Source organism: Panthera leo, chromosome D3 (genome assembly GCF_018350215.1).
Source record: "Panthera leo isolate Ple1 chromosome D3, P.leo_Ple1_pat1.1, whole genome shotgun sequence".
NCBI lineage: Eukaryota > Metazoa > Chordata > Mammalia > Carnivora > Felidae > Panthera > Panthera leo.
In genome coordinates this window covers 7,348,407-7,371,972 of record NC_056690.1, presented here as the reverse complement: position 1 = coordinate 7,371,972, position 23,566 = coordinate 7,348,407, and the positions used below count along the sequence as shown (strand labels likewise).

Genomic DNA, 23,566 nt, shown 5'->3' with positions numbered 1-23,566 from the left:
ACCGGTTAGCCATCCAGGCACCTGATGTCAAAAATTTAACCTTAAAACAATTTTGCTTAAAATGAGATTGATTTCCACCTCTTGAAAAATCAGAAGATCTGGCAATACTGGGTCTGCTTTTCTGTGGAGCAGCAGCTGGTTAAACAGATGTGGCTGCCCTTCCAGGGAGGGCGAGCGGACCCACCCTTGCCAGTTACCACACTCCCCACCACTCCCTAATGTCTCCCTGACACTGAGGCCCAAGAGTAGTAGCCCGTGTCACTCCACGATCACTGTTACTTTTCTTATTGCACATTTAAAGGAAAAACTAAGTTGCTTTTTGAACCGATTTCACTATCAAAAGTAGAAAAGTAAAAATCTGAGAGGTTGGGCGAATATATGTTTCTTAGAGGAACAGAAGAGCATTCCTTTAGATTTTTTTTTTATTTGTGTCTGAACCGAACAGCTTCTCTGACTCATTCATGGCACTGCCTGGCCCTTAAGGGGGCTTTTGAGTTCATGGCCCCTGCTGTGCTAGACGGTAAGAAAAGGGAGCCTAAGGAGTTCAGGAAAGGCTTCCTGGAGGAGGTGCTCCCTGAGTGAGGCTTGAAGGATGAGCGGGAATGGGGGGGAATGAACAGTGCCAGCAGGAGAGGCCGAGGGGCAGTGCCTGGGGATGGGTTGGGGAAGGGGCAGGCCAGCCAGGCGTGAGGAAGGTGCTCACGTGCCAGGTAGGCCCATGGGCAGGGTAGGGTGGGGTGCAGGTAACTGAGTGAAACAGTTCAGTGTTAGGACACAGATTGGACAGCCCCGCACCCGGAGCCTTTGGCGTTCTCCTCGTCAGGGAGGACCCCTGTTGAGCCTGTGTTGTGGCCCTCCGAGATAAACAGTCTGTGCACCTAGAAGAATCTATATGAGATTACAACCTCCCTTTTTTAAGAATACTTCCCTTAACAATCACCATGGAGATTGTTCCATGTCAGCACGTACAGGTTTGTCTTGTTCTCTTTGCCAGCTTCATATGCAGAGGTGTGCGTGTGTCCTAATTCATTTAAATAGTCCCCGTGTCGATGGTCATTTGGGTGGTTTTGGGTGGGGGTGGGGGGCGATGTGTTGTGTTTTCCGTACACGGTCCTGCGTGGGGTCTTGTCCACACATCTTTGCGTCTGTGCTCAGGTGTGACGGAGCTGAAGGATCGCGGGCTGTGTGTTCAGTCAGAGGTGCGGGCATTTAAAATTTGGCCGGATCCCACCGTTTCCTCCAGACAGGCGGTGGCTGGGCAGGGTTTCTCAGCCTCGGCACTGGTGGCACTCGGGGCCAGACGAGTCTTCGCTGTGGGGCCGTTCTGCGTGTGGCGGGATGTTGAGGAGCATCCCTGGCTTTCCCTCACCCCTGGTTGCGACACCAAAGATGTTTCCAGACCCTGCCAAACGCCCCCCCTCGCGTGAGGGGCAAAATCATCTTCAGTCGAGAGCCACCGTCGTAGGAAGCTTGACGCGGGCCTTTCGGGCGGGCGTCCCCTTGTCCCTACAGAGGCCCCCAGTGCCTTCCTGGGCTCCCTGTGGCTCTGCGGGCAGAGGGCGGTGGAACCAGGGGGCCGGGCCCGGGGACGGGACGCGCTGGTCACAGCTGGGCTGACGTGAGACCAGTAAAACTTGCCTCCCCCGTCAGGTCCCCGCAAGGAACGGGGCAGGAAGGGAAGCAAAGGGTCGGAGCCCGCCGTGTAGGAGGGGCCTGGTGAGCGAGGGGAGGTGATGCCCACGTGCGCCCCGTCCTGCCTGCTTTCTCCCGCGTTCCTCCCACGTCTGGGATCCGCAGCTCCTTTCCCTGAAGGCCGGTTAAAGCTCTACTTCAGGAATCGCTTCTTGGGCTGTTGCTTCCACGGTTGCCACATTTTGGTGACTATTACCACTACCCACCCCTCCCCCCACTACCACCAAAAGCCTTCCTGGTCCGGGAAACTACACCAGGGTCCTCTTCTGGCGACCCCGGGCCACTGGGCACGCACGGTTGCGCATCATCGCCCGGGGCGGTGGGGGGCGGGGGGCGCCACAGCTGGGGGAGCCCCCATGGGAAAGGCCTGGAGGCCTCCCAGGTGGGTGCACGCTGCCTGCAGGACAGGGCAGGTTGGTCGCCAGCTGTTGACCTTGCTTTGAACTTGTTTACTGCTGAGTGAGCTCAGGGAATGACATAATGTCCAAACTCACTGGACTAAATTTAGGCCCTAGGAAAATAATTTCCCCTGGGTGAGTTCCAGCACCAGCGCTGCACCGAGCCCTAGAGTGCTCCGCGAGCTCTCAGGCCGGGCAGGGGCTCAGCATGACTGGGTGACTGGCCATGATTTCTGAACCTCCTTGTCCGGTCTGCAGGCTAGAGGACAATAACAATTGATGGTATTTGCTAAAGCAAACACGTATTATGAAACAGAATATATAACATCAGCAGAGACCTTTTTTCCTTTTTTAAAAAATGGAGATAAAATTCAACTCTGACCAGTTCCAAACATTTCTGTCACCCCAAAAGGAAACTCTGTGCCCATAAACTCACTTCCCCTTCCCCCTGGCCCTAACCCATGGCAACTACCAATCTGCTTTCTTTTTCTTTTCCTTTCTTGTCTTTCTTTCTTGTCTGTCTTTCTGTCTTCCTTCCTTCCTTCCTTCCTTCCTTTCTTTTTCTCTTCTTCTCTTCTTCTTTTTTTGAGAGAAAGAGACAGATAGAACTCCAGTGGGGGAGAGGGACAGAGGGGGAGAGAGAGAATGAGAATCCCAAGCAGGTTCCATGCTCAGCACGGAGCCCAACATGGGGCTCGATCCCATGACCCTGGGATCATGACCTGAGCCAAAATCAAGAGTCAGATGTTCAACCAACTGAGCCACCCAGGTGCCCCTGTCAATCTGCTTGCTTGCTTTTCTTTTTCTTGCTTTCTTTCTTGTCATTTATTTACTTACTTATTTTGATAGAGTGAGTGAGCGTGAGCAGGGGAGGGGCAGAAAGAGAGGGAGACTGAGAATCCCATCTCTGCACCATCAGCACAGAGCCTGACATGGGGCTCAAACCCACAAACCGTGAGAAATCAAGAGTCGGATGCTCAGCCAACCGAGCCACCCAGGTGCCCCAATCGGTAAATATTTTTTTAAAGAAGAGTAGAGCGAAATATCAAAGAACTGTCAGGTTTATGGGGACTCTGGGTCTGTGCTCTAGCTAATCCCTCAGTTACACCCCACCTCCCCCCGGGTTATTCCGCTACTTGAGCACTTTCTCTGTCATTCCATTTAGTCCTCACAGTGACTCGACAGGGTGGCTCTTGCCAACCGTGCTTTTTATGGGGCCCAGAGGAATCAAGTGGCAGAGGCGCTGTTGGAACTTAGGCCTTATCTCTCCACGCTGTGTCCTCCCACACACCAGTTTGTAGGCAGCACGCAGCCCTGGAGAAGTGGGCCCCTGAGCCTCCCTGTGGCCCCGGCCAGGCGGCTGGTGTCCCAGTGCTGACCTCGAGGTATCAGGGCCGCTGGCTTGGGGAGTAAGAGAACGTGTGAACAACGGCTCACCCGGGATGGACGTGCCGGGAGGTCAGCCTCCTGGGGAAGAAGGTCTTAGGCCTCCTTCCGTCCCCAGCCCCAGCCCTCTGCTCCCCTGCGGCTTCAGGCCACGGAGAGCTGCTGACTTTGCTCCACGTCTCCATATTGCCTGGCTCGCTTTAAAACCGAGGCCTAGGGGCGCCTGGGTAGCTCAGTAGGTTAAGCGTCCGACTCTTGGTTTCGGCTCAGGTCATGATCTCACGGTGTGTGAGTTCGAGCCCCACATCGGGCTCTGTACTGACAATGCGGAGTCTGCTTGGGATTCTCTCTCTCCCTCTCTTCCTGCCCCTTGCTTTCTCTGTCTCTCCCAAAATAAACTTAAAAAAAAAAAAACAACAACAAAAAACTTAAGCCTGGATTTTTTTCTTTTCTGCCTCAGAAACCCCAGAAAAGCAAGCATTCTTGAGTGTTCTAGTGCACTTTAGAAAAATCAGGGTGACATATGTTGTTGGGGCCTTGAGTGCAAGCAGAACGGGGCCCTGGGCAGGATGTTGCTGTTCCCCCCCGTGAGCTCGGCTGCTCGGCACCCAAAATAAGCTTCAGGTACAAACACTGCTGTCTCTTCTTCCACAGCCGCACTGCCACATGCAGCCAGCTACGGCTGAAGGAACGTGGCAGGGAGGGTGGGGAGCAGGGAGACTGATGCATAAGAAATAGCCCAAATAATTGGCAAAACAGGATCTATAAATCAGTGATGGCTTGGGAGAAGCTGTGCGGCCATTTTGTGCACTCTTGTATTTAGGGAATTTTTCAAGATGTGAAAATTTTCTCTAAAATTCTGTGTGATCTCTATTTGGGGAGAGCAGAGAATTATATGCATGTAGGGGGAAAACATCTGGAGAGATGAAAATAAATCCTCTGAAATGTTAGGAAATAAATCCTCTGAAATGTTAGTGGGTTGGTAGTTGTGGGTGGTGTGAGATAATCACTGATTTTAACTCTATTTTTTTTTTTTTTTTTCTGTATTTGCCGTTTCTCACAATGATCAGTCCTTGCTCTTACGGTCAGGAAAATACCCATGTTATTAAGAGAAATGTCTGCAAAGACAGTTACCTTCCTTGGGCTCCCCAGGTGGAGAACGCAGGCTCTGTAACGCAGGAGGGAGGAGTCAGCAGCCATGACGGTTGCAGCGCATTGTGCCCACCAGAGGGCGCCAGGTGCACACGGCACAAAGCCTGTAGCATCCCTAAGATGTCCTCTCTGGGCACGCGGCAGGTGGTGGGAGTGCAGGCGAGGGTTGGAGGCCCCCCGGGGCCAGCCTGTGGCCTCGCAGGTTAAAACCACCTCACAAAAAAACTAAGAGGTTTCCCAGCCCCCCTCCCCCACAGCTCACTGCAGCACCGACAGACCGCCTGGCCACAAAACTACCCTGTTCCAGGTATTTTTAGTAATTGGTCCATCTGGCTCCGCATCTCACGTGTCTGAAAACAGCTTCTGTCATTTTGCTTTTCCCTCAGATGCTTCCGACGAGCAGAATTCACAGTCCTCAATGGAAAACTCGATGAACAGTTCAGAGAAAGTAGAACGGCAGCCATCTGGAGACGCGGGTCTAGCTGCAGAGGCGTCCGCAATCTCTCAGGTACCTCGATCGAGGCCTCAGAGGGGCAGCCAGATCGGCCGGGAGCCCGTTGGGGTGTCGGGGGTACGTTGAAAGGCGTTTTTGTTATTTTGGATTTTTGTTTTCTCCTTGGAAGGTCGGTACTTTCCTGTATTCATTGAGCAGGATTCGTGAGCATCCTGTGATCCGCCCTGGGCACCCTGGGTGTCTTGCAGAAAGAGACACGTGGGCCCAGTCCTCGGGGAACAGGGCGTAGAAGGAGGAAGCATCCTATAACCCAGCCTTAGCCTTATCACTTTGTTTACTCGGGTCCACAAAGGCCCTGCCTGCTCTCGTGACCCGAAGTTAGCTTCCTTGAGAGCTGGGACCATAAGTCTGCAGAATCCTAAATGCCAGATGAATCATCCTTTAGCATTTTGCAACTGACCACCCCCTCCCCCACCTTGCTTGGACCCCGATCTGGGTCATCGCCGTTGGTGCGCATCTGGTGTGAATCAGTGCAGAAGCAGGTGGCCGGTGGACAGGAGCAAACATCCTGGGTTCAAATCCGCCAACTGCTTCACTTAGCATAACTGAGCCTCATTGTCTGCAGCTGCCAAAATGGAGTCACGGGACTGTCTTGGGACCAGGGCGCAGATGAGATGATTGAATGTGGGTTAACACACTTGTTGTGACACTGGACACAGGAATGCCTCAGAAGCCACCGTTGTGCTTTTTCACCGTCAGCCCACTGTGCTCGCCTAAGATGAGCTGGGGACTCAGGGGTGTCAAAACGCCAACGAATAAAACTATTTTCCAGGACCTTGGGAGACACTGACAAGGAGCAGTAGCCAAAAGACTGGAAGAGGCAGGGTGTGCGGGACATGGTCTGCACTTAGCACAGCCTTAAGCGAGGCTGTCCCCCCAAGAGGAAGTGCCCCTTTGGATCTGCAGCCCCCTCCTCCTACAGAATACTCCTCCAGAGTATTCTGCCCAGAAACAGAGGGAGTGTTGATAGAAGATGTGTTTGCAGTGGCAGGAAATCAGCCACAACCTAAGTTTGTCAGAGGGGACTGGTTAAATTAATCCTGGGGTCACGGATAGAACAGACTGGTACATAGCTGTTAAAAAGAGTGTGGCTGGGGCGCCTGGGTGGCTCAGTCGGTTAGACGTCCGACTTCAGCCCAGGTCACGATCTCGTAGTTCGTGAGTTCGAGCCCCGCGTCGGGCTCTGGGCTGATGGCTCAGAGCCTGGAGCCTGTTTTGGATTCTGCGTCTCCCTCTCTCTCTGCCCCTCCCCCGTTCATGCTCTGTCTCTCTCTGTCTCAAAAATAAATAAACGTTAAAAAAAAAAAATTAAAAAAAAAAAAGTGTGGTTGACCCAGGTACAGACCATCAATAAAGAAGTACCCTCACAACATGAAATGAGAAAAGCAAGACACAGAACCTCAGGCATAGCATGAGCCCATTTGATTAAAAATAAAAATCAAAGCCCCGTGTACAGTTTGTAAAACCAGGATGTCAGCTGGGATCTCCTGGCCTCCTGAACTCAGTGGAGGAAAGACCAGCTTGAAACTTTGATCCATACCCTGGGGGGCATCTCGTGCTCCCCTCCCCTGCAGATGTCTGAATGGTACAGGGGTCTCCTGTTCTAACATGCCCCCCCCCCCACCTCCACTCCCATTTCCAGGGGACCCAGACCTGAAACGAGGCCTCGTCTGCTGTTACGCACACACAGACAGACGCTCGCTCACAGAGCTCCGAGGCTTGTGAGCAAGGTGCAGAATGCATCACAGCTAAGCAAAACAACTTGACGTTGAAATGTGGCCATTCCTGTGTCAAAAACAAAAACAAACAAACAAAAAACCCTCCCTTCCTCCCCCATGAGGAAGACTTACTCGGCTCTTCTGCCGGCTCAACTGTCCTGAATTCGTGGCTCCTCTTTCACTCCCTCCCTCTTCCCTCTCTCCTTCTCTCCTGTGCCCTGTACACCAGCTCACCTCCCTCCAGGCTCCCCTCCCAAACTCACATGCTGCCCCCGCACCCAGGTGCTCTGCAGAACCAAAGACCTTCTCCCGAGCGGGACCCACCATCCTCGGAAGGCACAGTACCTGCTTTCTGCTGTTCTGTCTTTATCGGGCTTTTATCGCTTTCATAATGAGAACAAGGGAGAACACAGATGGAGGGGTTCTTTCTGCCTCCCTGCGACACCTGCTGTCAGGGTCTGCCACACGAAACTCACACCCACAGTCCCCTGGCTGGCTCAGTCGGTCGAGTGTCCGACTTCGGCTCAGGTCATGATCTCGCAGTTTACAAGTTTGAGCCCCACATTGGGCTCTGTGCTGTCAGCATGGAACCTGCTTTGGATCCTCTGTCCCCCTCTCTCTGCCCCTCCCCTGCTTGTGCTCTCTTTCTCTCTCAAAAAGAAATACTAAAAAAAAAAAAAAAAAGATGGGGTGCCTGGGTGGCTCAATCATTTAAGTGTCCAGCTTGGCTCAGGTCATGATCTCACGGTTCATGGGTTCCAGCCCCACATCAGATTCTGTGCTGACCGCTCAGAGCCTGGAGCCTGCTTCGGATTCAGTGTCTCCCTCTCTCTCTGCCCCTCCCCTGCTCATGCTCTGTCCCTCTCAAAAATAATCAAACATTAAAAAAAATTTTTTTTAAAGAAACTCATACACAGCCTGCATCGAGGTCTAGGACCTCTATGGAACGTTTGTTGGGCACCTGCTGTGGGCCAGGCTCTCGACCAGATACTAGAGACCCAGGGTGAGCCAGAGACGGGGTCCCTCCTGCCCTCTTGGGGCTCACGATGGGGTCGGGGAGGAAGACGCAGCCGGAATACAGCAGGCACAGGAGGAATACAAGGTCCCAACACGTGCTTCAGGAGAACCAGAACAAGGAGGCCTGACAGTGGAGGGTTCTTCGGGCTGGTATAGGCAGAGAAAGGGGCTTTGAGCGGGAATTTGAAGGATGGGAAAATAGGGCAGGCTTTCTGGGCAGAGAAACCAAAGGCGCCTGGGCCTGGAGACAGGAACGAGCCTGAGGAACAAAAGGGGGGCCAGGGGAGCCGGGGCCTAGCAGACAAGGAAGAGCAAGGCGAGGCGAGGCACAGAGGTAGGCCTGGGCTGGCCGCTGGGCCCTCTCAGCCTGGTAAGGAGTTGGGATTTTGCTCTGAAGTCAGTGGGAAAGCGTCGGCAGGTTTTATGTTCTGTGTGTGATTTCTATTTTGGGATTGGTTAGACGTTGGCAAAGGCTGCACAGGGAGATCTCGGAACAGGATGCTGCTTTCTCTGGGCAGGTGATGGTGGTGAGGACAATGGATGGGGCAGCAGGCAGCGGGGAGAGGTGGGCAGGCCCAGGGGTATTTGGAGATGGAGTTGGTGATACTTGCTAGTACGTGGGGGGTGTGGGCACAGGGCGAGCAAACGAGGCCTCCTGGCTACCGTCAGCTTTATCCCGGGCAGGTGTGGTATCCTGGACGGACACGGGGGGTGCAGTCGAGGCGGATAAGGTCAACAGCTGGTCTCGGGTGATGGGCCAGGTTGGCGATGCCTGAATGGGAAAGTCAGGGTGGGAGAATGAGTGCTGACCCTTTTTTGGGTCATGGGATCTAGGAGTTCGGTCACAGCTATGGGCCTTTTCCCCCAGAAAAACACACAAGTGCATTCAACAAACGCCGAGTGTGTGCCCAGGCCAGGCACCTGTGCGGAGCTCTGGAGGAGCCATTGTCCATACGGCAAGGTTGGACCAGGCCTTCTTCGAGCTTGGAGAGGTGCCCCTGGGACTTGTGTACAAATGATTACCGTAGCGATTAATTACAGATTGGAGGGCTGATAATGGGGAAACCCTCCCCCGGCCTGTGTGGTGAAGGGGACAGAGAAGCTTTAGAGGCCCAGGGGGCAGTGTGGTAACGGTCGTGGGTGACGGTATGCTTGAAGACCCACAGGGAAGCCACCGTGGCAGGGACGGGGGACCCAGGTGACGCGGGGCTTGGTGAGCACAGGGCCAGAACCTCAGACTGGAACCACAGGGGGTGGGCCTCAGTTTCCTCCTGGGCTGACCTTCTGCCTCACGGCTGGCCCGAAACTGCCCCCCTGGCTGTTAACCTCTGTTCTCCCTTCTTCTTCCCCAAGGATTTGGAAGGAGTCCCACCCTCTAAGAAGCTGAAACTGGAGGCCTCGCAACAGAACTCTGAAGAGATGTAGACACTACGTTCAGTCCTGCTGTCCACGTTCCACGGGAGAGCCATCTGCAGGCTGAATTCTAGAACAACTTCCCCCGAGCGATTCCTCTCGGGTGCAGACAGAACTACTAACTTTCCAAGTTTACCAAGTGCAAATCCAAGAAAACCCAGAACAGCGTAACTTCTCAGACACTGAAGAACTTTCTGCTGTGAAGCAAAACACTTGAGTCTCGAAGGGACCGTCCTTGGGAAGGCGGAGTCGACAGCACTCAGGAGTGTCTGCACACTGTCTCTGAAGCCAAGATCACATTTGTGTTGCTGCTGTATTGTTTCGTTCCCCTCTCCGCCACCCCCCACTTCTCTATTTAACGATATAAGCTATATTTGAGGGTGGTGCCGATCAGGAAATCGGTTTTCGTCGGGGCATTTCACTGTTCAGCCGATTCCTTCCGCTTTCTTTTTTTGTGCCTTGTGCCCTTGAGGTGACCTCTGGCATGTTTTCCCGGTTGTTTTGCATCTCCCTTTGCAAAGTGCCCTCGGTTTTGTCCAGGCAGCCGGTGCCACCGTCCTCAACATCTCTCCCCTCCCTGACCCGGGACTTCAGCTGGAGCGGAGCAGGCAGGGAGGAGGGGAAACTGAGGCCTCGGAAGAGCAGGACCTCCTTGGCCACCTGATTTGCAGGTGCGGAGGGAGGGCGTTGAGCACGCCCTGGGCCCCGGGGCCTGGGTCCAAGGTCCGAGGAGTCTCGATGTCGTCGGGGCACTGTCCCCGAGGGCGGGCCACTGGATGTGCTCTCACTTCCTCGGGGCATCTGAGGCCGGTGTTTCCAAGCCCACCGTGGCCCAGACGGATACATGGAACCCTTAGATTGTTCTGGCACTTCCACCCTCTATCCCCACCATACCGCTTTCTCCCACACCTCCGAAGACGAAATGGCTTCTGTGGCTGACTGCAGGATTGTCTCCTTAGGACGATGAAAGGGCTGAGGAGGCTGGGAGCAGATGGCAAGAATAGCTGGTGCTGAACTTTCTCTCCTAGCGTGTTGCCTGGATTTCAAATCCACAGTAACCTGCTGCCCTCCGCCTCCCCGGCTCCTCTGGGCTCTCCCCCCACGCCCCCCAGGGGGGGAGGGGAGATGGCAAAGCGTTCCTGACTCTTCAGAGCCAACAACAGTCCATCGCCTCTCGCTCCCAGGATGCGCTGATGGTCCCCACTGGGGAGCAGACCCTGATGATTGGGCCTCAAAGGCCAGAAACAAGGCACCGGGGAGCAGAAAGCTCTACACTCCTCCAGAAAGGGGTGATTGAGCCCCCATCCCCTGGCCTCCGTCCTGTGCCTGTGCCGGGACAGCTTCCTCTCACTCAAACGGCGATGCCCCCCGTGGACAAACCGCCTGATCGTTTGGTTCTGAGGCCTGGTTTGCTCTTAATTCCTAGATGGACTCCTCGGACCTTAACCCTTTTCCTGAGCTTTCTTTACTGCACTGGAGTTCAACTTCCTTTGAGTTGTGTGAGGGGGTGGGAGGGTTGAGGGGGGGTTATTTTGTTGTTGTTTTGTGGTTTTTTTGTTTTCGTTTTTGTTTTGCTGATTGGTGCATATATTCAGGTACCACCTTTGACGTGTGGATCTCTCTCCTGACCACCGTGGGAAGTGTCTGCCAGATTCCAGTTTCTAAGTTTCTGAGGGTGAGGCTCTTACTTTTTTTTTAAGGGAGCCAATCTATTTCCTGCACTTCAAGAAGAATCAAAATGTTCCTGAATTTCAAATACCTCATGCAAAAATGTCTCCTGAAATAAGGGAAAAAACAAAACAAAACAAAACAAAAAAAAAAAAACACAACAAACTTTGAGAATCTTAATGTTGAAGTTCGCAATGCCGAAAGGTTTCTGTCTTAAAAAAAAAAAAAAATCCTTATCAATTTTGCCCCTCAGGCAGTCAGTTCTGTGGAGAACTGTGTTCTGCGTTACCTCTCAGCATCTCTCAAGGCGGCTTTACCTCCAGATCCTCTAGAGCTAGAGTAACTTAACTTTTTTTCTTTGCGGCAAAACTCCATTTTGATGAAAGGTGAATTTGGAGATTTATCTCCTTTCTTTTTTGGGAAATGAGAGGTTAGGAGCAAGACAGCCGAAGGAGACCCACACACGCATCCACAGGAACGGCAAGTCGGCCGGGGTCCCCTGGGCGCCTTCCGGTTGCGGTGCCCTCTCTGGACGGGCAAGGGGAGTCAACGCGGTTGAGGACGAAGACCACATCCACGATCCCGGGGCTGTCATTAGTTTTTCTCTGAAGTGCCTGATGAAGGTAGGAAGGGGCCCGTGGCCGGGGACCCACCCGGCCCCGCCGCGGCCACGCCAGGCAAAGCGCCAGTGGCCCCGCACGCATCGCTGGCCGGGAAGGCCTCCCGCGCGGCATCGTTAGACTGCAAAAATCCACACGTGCTTCCTTCCCCGACACGGTCCGCTCCTCGGAGCCACTGTTGCCCACCCACCCTGCGCCCCGCGCCCTCCTCCCACCACAGAATCTAAGACCTTTCAGCCGACCGAGCCAGGGGCGGGGGTCCTCAGCAGATGCCTTCCGCGGACACCAGGCCCTGTGGCCTAAAGGGCTCCCAGGGCAACCTTACTCCCCGCCACACACGAAGTCGGGGAGGCTTCGGCTACACATTCCACAAAGTGCTGGCACTTTTACACCCAGAACCTGGAGGGCAGTTGACCGATCTATAGGGTGGTGACCTCTCATTACAAACGATGTCATGGTTTGGAATGTTCATTATCGCCAAGGACCTGGTTAGAGGTATAAAGACCTTTTTTCACCGTTACCGTTAATTTTTTTTTTCCTCTTACGTTTTTTTTTTTTCTTTCTTTTTGGCGTGTTGTACAGCAGTATAATTTTTCACTTATTTATTCCATCAGTAGATATGGTTTGTACAATGTACAATGGTTCCATTTCAGAAAATAAAAAATTCAAATCATGAACACCATGTGGCTTTCTAGCATCGTAATAAAGGGTAAAATCTGACGGATGGTGAGAGGGCCCCTCGCCAGCTGCTCTGGCCTCTCGTGCACGACCGTGTGGCCCTGACTTTGTGCAGGGCACTAAGCTCCTTGCACGCAGGGACTGTTGCCTCCCAGGGTCACGTTAGCTGCCACCGTTAAGCACCAGCTGGACACTGGACGCAGGGGTGACAGACCTCCTTGCTGAGGCGAGGACACAGAAACAGTCGCATAGCCAGGCAGGGCCCCCATGGAAAGGCCCTGGTCCTCGACTTTGCGGGGCTGTGGCAGGCACTCTGAGGAGTCGGCCCAGAGGTGGATCGCAACTTTGTCTTGGCTTAAGTGACCCGCGGCCAGGCCGGAGGCAGAACCTTCCCGGGGCCCTTTCCCCTCCTGGCATTTGGGGCGCTTCTCTCCCTGGCAGCTCAGACTCCCTCCCTGGAGTCTCCCTCCATGGTTTCCTTTTCTCTGGCCTGTCCCACCATCTCCTCTTCCACCTGAAACCTGGCCGAGGCTGATCTGCCAGCAGGGAGGGCAGGGATGGGATTATTGTTTTAGTGAGGCCTGCCTGTGCCAACCCACCTGGAGGCAAATGTTCTCTGTTTTGTCTGCCTCTCCCTCCCACCCCCTTCTTTTTTACCATGTTCTAGTGTTTTTACCGGGATTGATTGCTCAGCGAAAGAGACTCCTGAACTCCTGATAAAGTTCGGCTTGACAAAACAGAAATCATAGGGACTTTGCTCAACCAAAAATATGCTTCAGTTGGCACCCTTTTGCTCTCTCCTTTTCTGTCTTCCCTGCGTGTCCGCGTCTCCGTCCTGGATGGAGCTCCGTCCCTTCCAGACTTGTCCCTGTGGATCCGCCACCCTTCTCTCCACCCCCCACCCCCAGATCTGTTTCTCAGTCATACGCTCACTCTCTCTGTGACTCTCTTGGCTTCTCTGTCTCTTGCCGTTTCCTGTCCGTCTGTGGCGCTGCCTGACTTCCTCTCCTGTCCGTTAATTGAGAAGCAGTCGTGCACAAGAGCTGGAAAATGCAGCTTTGCAAGCATTCGTGTGAGCACCACGTGTATGCTGGGCCCGGGGCAGCAGTGACTCAAGTTTGTCCCTAAAGCTATAGGCAAATAAGTGAGCCAGTGTGCCAGGATGGCCAACACCGTTTGGAACTAGGGAAGGTGCCTTTTGAAGAGGGGGCGGGGTCAGGGATGGTGCAAGGAGTCCAGGCATGGGGATGAGAAGTTCGTTTTCCTGGTTGACACCAAGGAGTAGGCTGGAGGTTTCTGAACCAGGGCTCTGCTGGGCTGGGGACAGGATTTCCAGGGAATGGCATGGATTGGAAAAAGCCAAGGCTGGAGATGGGGGCAAAGCAACCAGGGAACTGGGGCAGTGGGCCAAGCAGGAGGCCGGGAGTTGGCAAAAGGCCGTGTGCTCCCAGGCAATCAGTACAGCAGCCCAGCTGGTGGAGTCAGGTGGGCTGGGAGAGACAGGTAGGGAAACTGAGGTCTGGGTCTTAGCCCAGACTAAGCCAACAAGGATCATGGAGGTCCACAGTCAAGACCGAGGTGGGAGTGCAGACCTTAAAGGCCAAGTCTAACAATCCCCGCTCCTGTGAGTGAGGAATCTTTTTTATTTCCCTCCGGAGGCTAATAGACACACGCTCTTTGCCAGTTGCATTCCCCTCTTCTGCCAGTAGAGGTCACCCTTGTCCACTCAGTCCCAGGGACAGCCAGGTGACCCAGGCCTGCACCACCCGCATGGTCCCACCCCCTGGCCACAGTTGGTTCAAGGATGATCACGTAAGCCATTGTGGCCCAGTGACAGCCCTGGGATTTCCGTGGGAACTGCTAGAAAAGAGTCCTACTAAAGTAGTCACTAGAGAATTCCCTAGAGGGCCAGCACGGTAGGGAGAGGCCTGCCTGCAAGTGACTTGAACACAAGAAAGAGTCGAACGATGGAGAATGTGAGCTTCCCGAGGGCAGCATTTGAGCACTTGGCCCCAGCCGGCCCCGAAGCCAGCTCTCCTCCTGAACTTTTCAATGTTGCGAGTCAATTGTGGCCCTTCGGGTCAGTTTTCCCTGGATCGGTTCCCACATGAGTCCCCGCTCGTCTGTCCCAGGGCTTGGAGTCTCTCCTGGACGAATCCAGAAGGAGGGGTGGCTGCCCATATGGTAGCTCTGACTGCTGATTGGGTGTCATTGTCTTGGAAGGCGTGTCTTTCTCTCCCCTCCAACTTCCCCTTTTAACGCTCCCATGTGACAAAGACCTAGATGGTCCAGAGCTGAAGAAAAAGATATAACAAGGATGATAAGAACCCATTTCGGACTTCTGAAGCAACGTCTTCTACAGTCTTCAGAGCCCCAGCACGTTAGACCTATGTCACGTCAGGTAAGTATCTTAGCTTCTCTGGGCCCCAGTTTCCTCCTCTAGGAGGGGAAGACTAACAGTGCCTACTCTCGGGCCATCGCAAGGATTAGATGAATCAATACATGTGAAGTGCTTGTGACAGGTCCTGGCACAGAGTAAATCTCTATAAATGTTGGCTGCTACCGTTACTATTAGAGTTACTATCTTCAATCGTGTTTAGACCCCAGAAACCCAGCTCCCAGAGAATGAGGTGCAGGAAAAGGCAAGAATTGCCCACTCCCCGCTGCTTTGGGCTTACCTTCTTTTTTTTTTTAATTTTTTAAATGTTTATTTATTTTTGAGAGAGAGAGAGAGAGAGAGAGTGAGCAGGGGAGGGGCAGAGAGAGAGAGGGGGAGACACAGAATCCGAAGCAGGTTCCAGGCTCTGAGAGGTCAGCACAGAGCTCGATGTGGGGCTCAAACTCATGAACGGCAAGATCATGACCTGAGCTGACCAGATGCCTTACCGACTGAACCATCCAGGTGCCCCTGGGCTTGCCTCTGAGTTATACTTGGCTTTCTGAAGACCGGCCTCTTCCCCAGATGACTGACAGTGGGGTTATCCACCCAGAGTATCCCGGATGATCCATAGCCTAAATCATGTCTTGTGGGACGAGTAGAAGCCCTCCAGGAAACAGAAGGGAAGACACTCCTGGCTGAGGGCAAGGCTTGAGCAAAGGCTGGAGATTAGAGGGTACGTCCCTGCCACAGACACAGGCTGTCCAGTAAAGCAGTCCCAGGCAGGGAGCTTTGGGGCCTTGGGCCTCAGAGGAACAGCCCACTGGGGACTCAATTTTACAGCCTCCTTCACCATCGTTCTTCCTCCACAGGCTCTTGAGAGAAAAGCCTCTAGAAGGCAAAGACCAGGCCGTGGTGCCAGGCCTGTGGGTCCCGACTCCCTCCAAGATACCCCTGGGACACTGGTGCCCATGGATGCACTGGGTGACGTGAGGTCGATGGCTTTCTCTCTTCAGACTTTGGCAGAAATAACAATCTGCTTTGCACCAAAGAATCTCAAGAGACTCTTAATTCCTGCTCTTTCCTCCCTCTGGGTCCCTCAGTTACGAGCTCATTTGACCTCCGAGCCACCCGGAATGGTAGTTTAGAGCAGGGACCGACTCCCCATTATACAGATAGGAAAACTGGGGACAGGGACATGACTGAACAGAGTCCTGCAGTGACTCTGTCTGGGAAGGAGGCTTTGGAATCCGGTCCATCTGTCTGTGGGTGAGGAGTCAGCAAATCCAGCCCACGACCTGTTTTTGTAAATAAAGTATTATTGAGGGGCACCTGGGTGGCTCAGCCAGTTAAGTGTCCGGCTCCTGATTTCGGCTCAGGTCATGATCTCACAGTTCGTGAGTTTTGAGCCCTGCCTTGGGCTCTGGACTGACAGTGTGGAGCCTGCTTGGGATTCTCTCTTTCCCTCTCTCTCTGGCCCTCCCCCATACACGTTCTCTCTCTCAAAAAATAAAAATTAAAAAAAAAAAGTATTACTGGAACACAGCCATGCTCGTGCATTTGCATATAATCTCTGGATGCTTTCATGATGCAACAGCAAAGGTGAATAGTTGCTGTGGAGACTATATGGTTTGCAGAGTCAAAAATATGTAATAACGAACCCTTTACAGAAAAAGTTTGCCAACCTCTGCAGTCAACCACACTTTCCTACGGAAACACCGTGCAGAGGAAAGAATAAGAATAATAATTACCTACTATGTGCCAGGCACCATGCAGGACTTTGCGTTGATTTCGCAGCTGGTGAGAGTGTAGCTCAATGAACCTTCACACACTGAATACACCTGTGCGCCGCCCCCCTCCCCCCCCCCCCCCCCCCCCCCCCGCTGTCCTTTCCAGTCACCACCCCTCGAAGGACAGCTGCTCTCCCAACTTCTCTTTGCACAGGTGTGTTTTGCCCGGTTTTGAGCTTTCTGTTCATGGAATCACAGTATGTGCCCTTTTACCTCTGTCTTGTTTCACTTAACACAATGTTTGTGAGATTCATCGGATGGCTGCACATCACTGGAGTCCATTCTCCTTGCTAGAGAATATTCCGCAGGGTGAAGGCACGACAAGGCACTTACGCATTCTCCTGCTGCTGGCCGTTTGGTCTATTTCCAGTTTCCATGGAGTATTGATTATGAATATGCAAGATATTGGACCTCCATTATCTCATTTCACCCTGGCTTCACCCCTGAGGCGGGGAGCCAGTTTGCAGCCTCTTTAAAAGGCGTGCAGACTGGGGTTCAGAGACACAGCAGGCGGGACGGGGAAAACCCTCGGTGAAGGTGTGCCTGCTGTCCTGGCTCTCTGGCTTCCTCATTAGATTCTGACTTGAAATCTCGCTGTGACCGCCTACTGCGTGATTCCATTTGCATGAAATTTCTAGAAAAAGCAACGCTGTGGTGACGGAAGGAAAAGCCTGGGTTATCCGGGACAGGTGGCAACAGGGATGGACTGCAAGAAGACAGGAGGTGATGAAAATATTCTCTAACACTGGACTGTGGGCAGGATCCCACAGCTGTGTGAATTTCTTTAAAGCTGAGTTGTATGCTTCAATACCTCGATAAAGTTGTCCCTCCCAAATCCCAAATTTGCACTCATCTACTTCACACACACACACACACACACACATGCGCGCGCGCGCCTCCCCCCGCCTCAGTTTCCCTATCTGTAAAACAGAGCTTACCGTCCCTTAGATGAGGGAGGCCGACTGTACAAACTGTGCAGGGCTGCTTAGCCATGGACCTCTTCCGGCCTCCCCGACGATTAGACACCCCCCACCAGCGCAGCCTCTCTCTGCAAAGGCCTGGAGCCGGGGGGTGGTCTGCCTGGCCAGAAGTGACATCTGAAGCAATCAGGATCCTGTTTGGCTTTGCCACGTCCGACCTGCTGCCTGCCGGGGCAGGAGAGCCACGCGCAGCGGATGCACCGGCCCCAAACTGTTTCTCAGAGTAGTCCCCAGAGATGGCCGCGGGCTTTCAATTTCTGCACTTGTTTATTTTCAAAGGGACGTTGCCAGACCACTAAGCCACCCCTGCCCTTTCATGGTTTGTTTTATGCAAGAGATTTCAGGAAGAGAGAGAGGAGGTAAAGCGACCTGAAACCAATTCCTCTGCCAGCAAAGGGCTGCACGGGGCCCCCGCTGTTAGATTTGAGGGACACGTGGGGCCAGGATGCCCCCTTGCTGACTGCCAGTCCCCAGAACACCGGGAATCCTGATAGTGTTAATGCTCATTGCAAACAGTTGACAACGGAGGCTGGAACCATTGGGCATCCACGTGCAAAAGGAATGAACGGCAGCCCGTCCCTTGCCCCTTGTACCAAAATTCACCCAAAATGGATCATAGACCAAAATGTAACTCCAAAACTTCTAGAAGAAAACATAAGAGAAAATCTTTGTGACTGGGGTTAGGCAGAGCTTTTTAAATTTTTATTTATGTATTATTAAAAAAATTTTTTTTAGGGGCGCCTGGGTGGCTCAGTCGGTTAAGCGGCCGACTTCGGCTCAGGTCATGATCTCACAGACTGTGAGTTTGAGCCCCGCGTCGGGCTCTGTGCTGACAGCTCAGAGCCTGGAGCCTGTTTCAGATTCTGTGTCTCCCTCTTTCTGACCCTCCCTCGTTCATGCTCTGTCTCTCTCTGTCTCAAAAATAAATAAACGTTAAAAAAAAATTAAAAAATTTTTTTAAAAATATTTATCTATTTTTGAGACAAAGAGAGACAGAGCATGAATGGGGGAGGGGCAGAGAGAGAGAGAGGGAGACACAGAATCTGAAGTAGGCTCCGGGCTCTGAGCTGTCAGCACAGAGCCTGACGCAGGGCTCGACCTTACCAACCACAAGATCATGACCTGAGCCGAAGTCGGACGCTCAACCGACTGAGCCACCCAGGTGCCCCAGTTTATTTATTTATTTTTAAAGTTTATTTATTTGTTTTTGAGAGAGTAGGGGAGGAGCAGAGGGAGAGGGAGAGAGAGAGAATCCCAAGCAGGCTCCACACTGTCAGCATGGAGCCCAATATGGCGCTTGAACTCGCAAACTGTGAGATCATGACCTGGGCTGAAGTCGGACGCTCAACCGACCGATCCACACAGGTGGCCTGGCAGAGCTTTTTTAAACATGGCATCACGTACTAACTATACAAGGAAAAGCTAATACATTGGACTTCATCAAAATTCAAAACTTCTGCTCTGCTAAAGACACTGTTATGAGATGAAAAGACACAGACTGGCAGATAATCTTGGCAGAACACATAACTGATAAAGAACTTGTATCTAGAATATATAAGGAACTCTCAAGAGTTGAGAAGAAGAAAGCAAACACTGCCCCCCCCCCCGAAACCTAGCAAAATAGTAGCATAGCCATTTCATCAAAGAAAATATATGGGAAGCAAATAAGCCCATAAAAGACGCTGAACATGATCAGTTATTAGGGAAACGCAGATTAAAAGCCCAGTGAGACCCAGGACACTCCTACTGGAATAGCTAAAAAGAGAGACCACACCAAGTACCAGCGAGGATGTAGCAAAACCAGACCCCCCCTATGCTGCTGGTGGGGTGGTGAAACGGCACAGCCGTTTGGAAAATAGTTTGGCAGATTCTTGTACAGTTAAGCGTCAACTTACCATACAACCCAGAAATCCCACGCCTACACATATTTATCTAAGAGGCATTAAAATGTACAAAAGCTTATGCATAAAAGTTTATAGTGGCCTTATTTATATAATCACCCCAAGCTGGAAGCGACTGAAACGGTCTTCAATGGCTGAGTGGATCGACAAACTGTGGTACATTCCTCAAATGAAATCCTACTCAGAAGTAAACAGGAATGAACTACAGAGACACTGAAGGATAGAGGAGATCTCCGATGCATTACGCTAAGTGAAAGAAGCCAGACTCAAGGCTACTTACTGAAAGATTCCATTTGTATGGTGTTCTAGAAAGAGCAAAACAGCAGGGACGAGAAGCAGATCAGTGGTTGCCAGGGACTGGGGTGGAAGGAGGGGGGGATACAAGGGAAGCCTCTGTGTGTGTGTGTGTGTGTGTGTGGGTATCAGAAATATTCCCTATCTTGATTGTGGTGGTGATTTCATGACAGTATATATTTTTTAAAATTCATGGAACTGTACACTAGAGAGAGAGCTTCCTTGTATGCAAATTACACCCCAACCAAACAAAACAAATAAAAATAAGAATAAGAATAATAAGCCAACATAGCCCACATACTAGGTGCCAGGCACTGTTCGAAGTACTACACACACATTTACTCTGAGGCAATATCCTGACAGTCATCCACATCGGCTGCAAGGAACACCGTGTTGGAACATTTTTTAGAGAGGGAATGGAGAAAGGATGGGTCATTTTGCAAGGCCCACAACATGTGGATGAGAAGTCAACTGTTGCAAGCGTATCTCCTGCAGTGTTCAAGCCTTCCTAAAAAGCGTACTTGCTCGCGATCTGCTTCACCCTTTTGGTGGCTGGGGTCTGACAAACAATTGTAAAAACTGATGAAAGGGGATCCAAACCACCATACAGAGCTTAGGAAATAGTACATCTGACACAAGATCAAGGAAGTAAGTGTCCAGGATGATAACGGGAGGTCCCGGGACAATAGCTATGCATTAAGCCTACGCAACAATCAATCCAGATTGCTAGGACAAAAGACTTCAGTGGGAAAAATTGAGGTTGATAGACTCTGACAGGGCTGACTCTGTCAAAATTGTACTGAGAGGTATTTAAGAAAACTATCGGATGTTATAGGAAGACTTAAACCATAGGTTCAAGGAAAACTAAGAAAATGGGAAAAGTGACACAATTGTTAACTCCAGGAAAAACAAAAATTTGAACAATTTTTTGTTCAAAGGAACAAGGAAAAGAAATCATAGTGCACAATACTTTTGTGGCCAAAATATAAAAACACTGAATATGAATTTAACAAAATATAATGTAACTATAGTGGTAAAATGGGAGAGGAAAGACATCTATAAAAAAATAAATTAAAATCATTCCAGGGGCACCTGGGTGGTTCAGTTGGTTAAACGTTTGACTCTTGGTTTCAGCTCAGGTCATGATCTCATGGTTTGCGAGTTTGAACCCTGAATCAGGTTCCATGCTATCAGCTGATAGCATGGAGCCTGCTTAGGATTCTCTCTCTCCACCTCTTCCTCTGCCCCTCCCCTGCTCATGCTCTCTCTCTCTCTCAAAATAAATAAATAAACATTAAAAAAATCATTCTAACATAGTAAGTCAATAAATGATGTCTGAAATTGATGATTTTAGGATATATATAGGGAGAGAGGTTTTGCTTTTTTTTTTTTTTTTAATTTGGAGATAAATACTAGAAGTGATCACTAAAAATTTGAAAAGTGTTACCTCTCTGGAGGAGGTAGGTAGGACTGTCAGGTAGTAAGGGGCATGGCATGGGTGGTGTGGGTTAATTATAAGCCTTCTAACATAATAACATAATTTGTTTTTTTTAATCTTTATTTTTTATATTTTATTTTTATAAAAATCTTTTAAAATAATAATTTAAAACTTTTAAGTTTTACTTTCTTTTTTTGTTTGTTTGTTTTGCTCTACCCTGTTTCTTATGTTCCCTATCTTAATTTTACTTGAATTTAATTCTTGTTTTACTGAAGAACAACCTCCAGTAACTCTTTCAAATATGGCCTATGGATGAAAAAGTCATTTAACCTTTTATCCTCCAAGACTTGTTGAGGGAAAACTCACTCTTTTCAGGCATATATTTTTATGATTTTTGAGAAACTTACACAGTCACATAAGCACCACCATAATCAAGAGAGAGTATTTTCATCACCACAAATTGTTCTCTGGTTCCTTTTTGTAGTCAGTTTCCTCCCCACAAGCTCCTGGCAACCACTGATCTGGTTTTTCTGTCCCTGTGTATTTTGCCTTTTACAGATGTCATATAAATGGAATCAAATAATGTATGGCCTTTTGAGTCTGAATTCTTTTACTAAGCATAATGCTTTTGAGAGTCATCCATAGTATTGCATTTCTGGAAACCAAAGGTATAGTTGATCATCAGTCGTCAGTGCTATTCATCCAATACTTACAGTCATATGATCGGATTGCACTTCCTGGCTCCTTCCTCCTTGGGTGAGGCCATGCTCTAGTCAATGAATTGTGAGTGCATCTCACTTCTGGGCTGGACCATTTAACTGACAAAGTGAGACCTATTGAGCTTTCTCTTCCTTTCTGCCACCACGATGGGCAACATTCTAGATGGTGGCTGCAATGTCAGCCTGAGTCTTGGAGTGACTACAACCAGCAGAGCCCATTGCTGACCTGTGATGGACACACAGCAAATACGTAGGGAGCTTGAGCCAAAAAACACACCTTTGTGTGTTGAAATTTGGGTGTGGTTTGCTATCACAGCACAATCAGCCTATATTGATCCATACAGAATGCTTCTATTTTAAGCACTGGAAAATTTTCTTTTACTTCTTCTTCTTTTTTTTTTTTTTAATGTTTATTTATTTTTGAAGGAGAGAGAGACAGAGCATGAGCAGAGGAGGAGCAGAGAGACAGGGAGACACAGAATCCGAAGCAGGCTCCAGGCTCCGAGCTGTCGGCACAGAGCCGGATGTGGGGCTCGAACTCACAAGCTGTGAGATCATGACCTGAGCTGAAGTCGGACACGTAACCGACTGAGCCACCCAGGCGCCCCTCTTTTCCTTCTGCTTTAATTATTTCCTCTATTTCTTTCCTCCCTCATTCACTTTCTTCTTTCTTTCTAGAACTATTAGGCAGGCGCTAGAACTTTTGAACGTATCCCTCCAGGTCATTTACTTTCTTCGTCCTTTTAGAATTTTGAGGAGAAATTCTCAGTTTAATCTTTTAGCTTGCTACTCTTTTAGCCCTATCCATTCTGCTATCAACTCAGCTTTTCAAAATCATTATTTTTATATTTGATATATGTTATATATATTTATTTTTATTTTCCAAGACCTCTGTTTGCTTCTTTTCACAAAGAAACTATAATGAGTTGTTGCTTGGTGGGTGCAGAATCTTCCACACTCTTTCTAGAGCTATTAATTATTTTTAAAGTATTCTGTTTGTTCCGCTAACTTTCCCCCTTGTTTGTTAGTTCTTAGGTAGTTTTCTTCCAGAGGGCTGGCTTTCCTTAACTGTTTGCTGACGTTTGCTGGTCTGTAATACTCTGTATTTGGGAATTCCTGTTTGCCTGATTGCTGATTTGATTATAATGGAGTGCTTCCAATTTTTTGAGAAGAGATGGCTGTTCCATGAGGTTCTGTGTTCTTGTGGTTTGCTGGGTGTGGGAGCTCTCTGTCCTTCATGGGGGTTGTTAGCTCTCTTGGAGCACTGTCCTGCATGTCCCTCTGTGCACGTGGCTGTTGCTGCCTGATACTGTGCAGGAAGGAAGGTGGAGGCCCTCAGCCTAGATTCTCTGCCATCATTTCCACATATCCCAGTACACTGTCCCTGAGACCTTCTCCCGCTAGCCTCTGATTGTTTTTTGCAACCCCCTCCAGATCTCACTCTTGGTGGTTCTTTTCTTCCTGCATTTTAAACTGTGCTTTCCTCCAGTCTTATTTTTTTCTCTAATATAATCTTTAGGAATTTATGGTGAGGATTACACAAAGCATGTTTGTGCACTGCATATGGCCTATGGGTGGCCAGTTTACAACATCAGCCTTTAGAGGTTCTGTCCTCCCAGGGAATTGAGGTTTCTTTTTTTTTTTTTTTTTTTTTTTGAAGTAGGCTTCACCTCCAGCACGGAGCCCAACTCAGGGCTTGATCTAGTGAGATCAAGCCCTGAGCCAAGATGAAGAGTCAGACGCTCAACCAACTGAGCCATCCAGGCACCCCAATGTTTACTTTTTTAAATTAAAAAAGTAAAGTATACATC

General features: G+C 50.5%; 1 protein-coding gene across 5 annotated transcripts in view; it reads left to right on the top strand.

The window, feature by feature from the left end:
• Window positions 1–9,663, top strand: part of BCL7A (BAF chromatin remodeling complex subunit BCL7A) — a 28,613-nt gene extending 18,950 nt beyond the window's left edge. The window contains exons 5-6 of one of the 5 annotated variants that reach the window (XM_042911508.1): window positions 5,015–5,199; window positions 9,231–9,663. In XM_042911508.1, the coding sequence (XP_042767442.1) occupies window positions 5,015–5,199; window positions 9,231–9,302 (257 nt within the window). In that variant the 3' untranslated portion in view covers window positions 9,303–9,663. Of the gene's footprint in view, window positions 1–5,014; window positions 5,200–5,251; window positions 5,641–5,707; window positions 6,272–9,230 lie in introns of those variants that run through there. The other 4 variants (XM_042911511.1, XM_042911512.1, XM_042911510.1 and 1 more) reach the window with 4 other exon arrangements.
• The last annotated feature ends 13,903 nt before the right edge of the window (window positions 9,664–23,566 follow it).